General features: G+C 51.1%; 1 protein-coding gene across 1 annotated transcript; it reads left to right on the top strand.

The window, feature by feature from the left end:
* Positions 1–3,828: 3,828 nt before the first annotated feature.
* CSUI_004391 (uncharacterized protein) lies at positions 3,829–5,904 on the top strand. The gene has a single exon (XM_068064582.1). The coding sequence runs from the start codon at positions 4,897–4,899 to the stop codon at positions 5,281–5,283; it is 387 nt and encodes a 128-aa protein (XP_067923447.1). The 5' UTR covers positions 3,829–4,896; the 3' UTR covers positions 5,284–5,904.
* The last annotated feature ends 511 nt before the right edge of the window (positions 5,905–6,415 follow it).

Below are 6,415 nucleotides of genomic sequence, written 5' to 3'. Positions count from 1 at the left end.
CAGCCTTTACCCCCCCCCCCCCCAGCCCGGATCGTGCGAGGAATTTGCGCCCCGTCCTCACCTTCTGTGTATGCTCTCTCACCTGGCAGTCCGTGGACTCAGGGGGACTCTACAGACACCAAGACACCGACGGCTCAGATCTGTGACACCACCGGACAGCCTTCGTAAGTATGGTGTTGCACTATCAGGTGATGTCGCGTCTTTTCATATCTGGGTCTGGGTTCTGGGAGACGAGACAGGGGTTCAGCGTGACACTGATCCGGTAGGTATCCCAGAGAGTTCTTGACCCTCCATTGACCGTGCTTGGAGAGCTTCCTTCGTTCCTCAGTGAACGGACCTGTCTTAGAGGTCCGAGCTGCAATCAGTGGGGTACGCGGCCGAAGGGTCTAGTTGGATCTCCATGATGTACCGGGCTCTGTCCGGTAGCGCCTTCCCGCTGTGTGTTGAGCAGTTTGTCTTCAAGCTCCAAAACTTCACTTCTAGGTCCGTCATTTCACAAACCTGCGCTCCAGACTTTTTGTTAACAGACTCACAGTATCTTGCAGTTGATCACGTTCGCCCTGGTGTAATTCTTCAGACGACTATGCATGGCGCGCATTTCTTTCAGTGCCTCCTGGAGTGTCCTTAGTTGATCGTGTAGTGAGTGTCGTGTCGCTACAGGCGTCGGCTCGTCGTCTACAGGCAATGTGCTCGCTACGCCCCCAGAAGCTCCAAAAATTTGCACGAGTGCACCACGCGACCTGTTCCCTGTTAAGCGAGGTGCCTTCTACGGACAAAAGTGTAGACACTAAGAAAATTTGCAGGGAGCCGTACACCGGTCGGGAGACACTCGAAAACGTGTACAGGAGATCCCAACTGTGACACCAGCATGCATTTTTCCCTACCCGGGCACTGTGATACTCTTCGCGTCCCGCTATATACTGCCGCAGTTCTCGTGGCAAGGTTTATAGCCACACCAAGTGACTAGCAGGAAGGCTGCGAAGAGAGAGAACCTGCGTACCGGGGAAGCCGCGCTTCCGCTCCGACATTGACTGGCTAGAGAGGGTTTCGGCGCTCATGTTCAGTGAGAGCTACGGTTTGGCTGAATGTTACGAGACTCTCGAAAGCACTCAACGCCGACCATTGTCAGTACTCTCTTCTCTTTTCCGTCGCCTTCTGGTAGGTGGCCTCGCTGTCCGGGAACGGACAAGCGAAGACAGAGGGGAGCACCTTTTCTAGGAAGCAAGTCCATTTTGCAATGAGAGGTATCCCGAGAACTCTCGTCTGAAGCGAGACAAAGAGTCTGAGCACTAGCGAAGACTTCGCGTTGCGGTGTTTCTCAGTAACTGAAAACCATCCGAGTTAGCGCGGTCATGCTGACCGTCCTATCATTCATCTACAAATCTCCGCACATTAGCTGACTGACATTTAACATACCTACTCTCCCATCTGCGCGCTTGTTACGACGCGGTTAGCTGTGCTTTACTGTTACCCGAGGGTCTGCCTATTCTAGAACTGGTTACTCTCATCTCTAGTCCGACTTCATACCGCTCTATGTGAATCTTCCGTGTGCCTCTGTATTATAGGTGTGGACACGTGGATATCGAGACAGCTGCAATTCACAATAGGAGCTGTATTCGAACGTATGCTTAATAAATGTATCTTCTTTTACGGCAACCGCCAGAAGTCAGTCTACACGATCACATAGATGCTCTTGTATTTTTATGTCTCTGGAGTGTGGGCTATAGCAGTGTATACATCTCTTCACGACATATGTGCGGAGGTAGTCTTCTTGTGGGGAAAGAGACCTTGAAGTCACTTTCTACTCTTTCTTTTTCTTCGTGCCCTTCTCAGAGTTCGACTCATACAGACTGCTTTGAATAACTGCTCTGAGAATTCAACGCCAGTGCTATTCACGTATCTGCATGTGTGCAAATAACGCATAAGCGCACTCGTCGAGCTTTCCAGAGCGTTGCCTCTAGAACGTAGTCTGCGTATCCGTACGTCTCTCTGTATGTGTACGTATATATCCGCGTAGGACCGATATTTGTATATATGTGTAAGGAAGGGTAAGATTCTTTTCTATTGATGAATCTGTGCACACATGAGGAAACCCTCAGTGACTTCCGTTCGCATGGAAAGCTCCCCTCCTTTATCTTTCCAACCTCTCACTCGACACAGTCAGTTCTTGGCGGGACAAAAAGAAATTGTCGCTTCTTTAGCCGCTTCCTTAGAGCCATGTATGTCTGAAACATTGCGCACTCATCGATCTTTCCAGAGCGTCGTGTCTTGAACGTGTTCTGTGTATATATATGTATATGTACCTATAATATATATTGTACACACCTGCCCGAGTGGCTGGAGTGCTATGCATACCTGGATGGTGGTATATTTCTCATAAAGGAAACGACGGATTTCGATGTCTTTCTGATTTTCTCTTTGATACTTGAGGAGATCTTCTCAGCGCCTCGTAGAGCCTTATAGCTCTCTTGAGCAGCCCTAATTTTCTTCTGAAGAAAGCTTAACGCGGTTGCACAGAACCTTCTTGACGGCTGGCACACAGCTGACCCCTTCTTGCATCTGCGTTCTCCCCCACCTTCCCGAGCTCTATGCGAGTTCACTTCTCAATCTTTTCTAGAGTCTCCTGCGCAACAGAAGGGAGAGAGCTTTTGGAACGGATGCTCTCTCCACTTTTCTTCACATACACTCACAGTCATCCTGGCATCTCTACCTCCGTATATATCCGCAGGCGTTCTACACTACCTGCCCTGCCTTCATTTCATCCCCATACAGAAATGGTGGTACACACACATGCGTGTATCTAACCTATGCTACACCACGTGTTGGATATAGCTCTATGTATGTAGCTGCGGTATTACAGACTTCCAAGGAGACGTCGTGGAAATCATTTAATAGTTCTGTAAGAGGTGTATAAGTGAGCATCGAGGCGAAGAAGTCCGCGAAATGCCGTAGTTGGCAGAGGGGCAGCAGGCCAAGTAGAGTGTGTATACGCGCTAAATACTACACATTCATTCATCCTTTATATATCATTGCCTGTTTACGTGTATGCTCGCATTCATATAAAGGTATGCATATCTTTCTATACCCGTGTATGGGTATAGTCCATGTATTAGCCGGCTGAACTTTGAAGTACATACATATGCAATAACCTCTACGACTTGCATGCATACATATGTGCTTTCAGAGGGACACACAGCTCTCCTAATATGCCTACAGTCACACTAGTGACGAGGCTATACAGAGGCATAACGAGCTGTGTATGTGCAACATGTCTCTACTGCGGGGACTTCGCGAGTCTTCTTACTCCAGCTCTTTTCGCTGTGTTTAGAGATGACAGGTGAACACAGTTAGATCTAGGGTATAAGCAGATATCTCTGTCTGCCCACATACACACACATCAATTGATTCCGAAGACCTCACCAGGTAACTACGGAAACAGCAAGGCTTCCTGTTCTTGTTACTCATAATGTTGCAGAAAAAAGAGAAAGAGTGTCTGCAGCAGCATCGTGGAGATTTCGACCTAGGAGACAAAAAGGTTTTCTATGGATCTGTTTTTGAACTTGGTTGAGGTCTTGCTCCACGAAAGGAATCGAAACGATCCTGTTCGCATTCTTCTTCGTGTCTGGCTGTACGTACACAGGATGAAGGCTCGCTGCTCTGCTTAACATGCTTTTGCCGGCGGCTTTTCGCAATTTACAGCGCTTTTGAAAGTTTTCTTCCTACCTTTCTCTGGTATATACACACCTCCACTTTATACTGGACACCAAACAACATTCATCTCGTGATGCTGTAGTTCGGTCTCACTTAGCGCGAGAAGCGTTGCACGAAGCCGCCATGCCGAGGGTTGAATTCATCGGAGCCCCCTCGAAGTAGTGCACGGTCCTTTTTTCAGCAAGGAAAGGCAAGACCTCACTGACAGGAACAGATTTTGTCCCAAATGCGGTGCAATCATGGGCCTCTTGAGGCATGAAGTGGGGTGGACAGCCAGCAGCACTCCACTGGCCGAATATAAGCAAACAGAGAAGTTACAGAATAGAAGAAAAAGCCGTCACGGGAGGATGCGGCGGTTTGAATGCATGAGAACTAACGGATGCCTGCACGCTTCCGTTCGGAAAAAAGCAATCTGTCTTGCGTATCGATGTTAGTACGTTAGATGTCTCTGGCACGGAGCCGTCCGCGTACTTGAGTTACCAACTGCGCAAGGTAAGGAAAAATAAGATAGGTAACGACGATTACTGCAACTACGTCGAGTAGATAGACTGCTAGAGGAGAGCTCAGCTGCACTGCTAAGATAGCCAAGGCGGAGACAGTCAGAAGGAAAGAGATAGAACCGAGAAGCCCCAGCAGAGGCAATGAACGCCCAGCCTTCTCGAGGCCACTCCGGAGGTCATCCTTCGCTTCATGAAAGCTATAGAGGATTTTCAACGCTGCACCACAAACCAGAGCAAAGCTGAGTATCAGTGCGGGGGTGTGTGTGCTCGTGGTCGTCGGGCTGGTTGCCGTCCGGTTTGTTGTCGGGGTCGCCGTTGCGTTTGCTGCCGAGCCTGGCTGTTCTGCGCCCAGAAGACATGCAGCTCCAATGATCCCGCCAAGTACGAGACCAACAGAGGCAGTCGTGACAATGAATGAAAGAGTGGCTCGTGCACTATGGCGCCTTTTCCGAGTAGCTCCACCAAGAAGGCTAACCTCTTTCACTCGTGTGTCCTCATCGTCGTGGCCAGGAAAACCCCCTCCCTCGCCACCATCGTCGTTCTCTAACGGCTTTGTCCCCCGAGCCCCGGTCGCATCGCCATTGCCAGAAAGGTTTCCTTCCTCGTCGTCATCGTCGTTCTCAAACGGGTTTGTCCCCGCGGTCCCAAATGCATCGTCGGTGCCATAAGGGCCGCCTCCCTCGCCATGATCCTCATTCTCAAACGGGTTGCCACCCTCGCCTTCATCCTCGTACTCAAATGGATTTCCTGTCCCGGCCTCAGTGTCATTCGCAAAAGGGTTTCCTACCCCGAGGTCGTCTTCGTCCTCGAACGGGTTTCCTGCCCCTTGCACTGTCGCATCATTGTTGACAAAAGGGTTTCCTCCATGGGTCTGATTGTCGATCCCGGACGGGTGTGCTCCCGTGGGCTCCTTGCCAGCAACATGGTTCCCATTCCCCCATTCGACGCAGTCCGGGGTACTCTCTGGCGATTTCTTGGACTTCCTGAGGAGCCTGGGGGTCGTCCCAACATACTTTTTTGCTGTATAGTTCCTGTCGAGACACCTCCAAACAACGTTCGCGAGTTGCCATAACACCAATGTAGTTGCAGTCACCAGTGTCGCAGCTTTCAGTATATTCGATACCCGGAGAGATGACCGCGTTCGAGAGCCTTCCCCAGACAGGCGCCAGTAGGTAGGGCTTGACAGCGACCCGCGGCGTTGCCTTCTCAACACACTATCAGAACGCCGAGGTTTCCCGGAGGTTCCTGGAGAGCTCGTACCGTAGTCTTGCTCTCGAACAATTATTGCTCCAGAGCTCCCGTGCCCCAAGACAGCGGCCTCGTTGAGCAATTGAACGCCGCCCCCGCCATCCTTACTGAAGGAACAGACGCTACTGTCGTCAGCTGGTGATTCTCTGTTAGCAGAGACAGCCAGCTGGGTCCGAAAGGGCGTGGGAGTGACACAAAAGTATGCTAGCAAACGAAGTAACACCGTCAGGCGACCAACCTTTTTCATTTTCTGAGTTACTTGTTTTCAACGGTGAAGTGGAAGGGCTGCACCCGACGGCCACCGGTTCTACCCGGAACGGACGAATGCTCTGTGAAGATGGCCTAGCTCTTTTGCCCCTTACAGTCGAATCAAAATATGGGAAACCCGACACACACGCTTCTGCACAGGAGAGTTCAGCGCAAGAGACTCACACAATGGGCGTTTATCAGGGCTTCACTTGCAAGCCCCCTTCTGGAGTGCGGGCCCCGAGCCGGTAGCCCTGGAGGGAGACTCCGCACAGCCGTCCCGGGCACAGCCCGGATCACTCGCAGCAGCTGTAGATGTCTCTCCTGCATGCTGTCTGCAGTTTCCATGTTCTGTGCGACAGTACAAACAGTTCAGTGCGCCTTTAATTCTAGTCCATCCAAACTCAAGAGCACCTAGTAGTCTTCCAGCTTTTCTGGGTGAGCAGGGAGGGAAGCACTCAATTTCTAGCTCATCCAAATTCAAGAGCACCTTGTAGTCGGCCAGTTTCTCTGTGCGCCAAGGAGGCCAAGCACTCAATTTCTGAGTAGACACGGAAATAGCTGCAGTCCCAACTGTGCCCCACACCTGACGCCAGCGTATCAGTGCGACAAAGGCTACATGGGCTGAGGCTCTCTGTTGTTGGGACACACACGGGCCTCGCCGGTGGGACAGGCGCGCAGTGAAGTCCAACTCTGCTTCCCCGCCGACA

Source organism: Cystoisospora suis, assembly GCF_002600585.1.
Source record: "Cystoisospora suis strain Wien I chromosome Unknown contig_2034, whole genome shotgun sequence".
Classification (NCBI taxonomy): Eukaryota; Apicomplexa; class Conoidasida; order Eucoccidiorida; family Sarcocystidae; genus Cystoisospora; species Cystoisospora suis.
The sequence above is the reverse complement of the archived record's forward strand: the minus strand, read 5'-3'. Positions and strand labels throughout refer to the sequence as shown.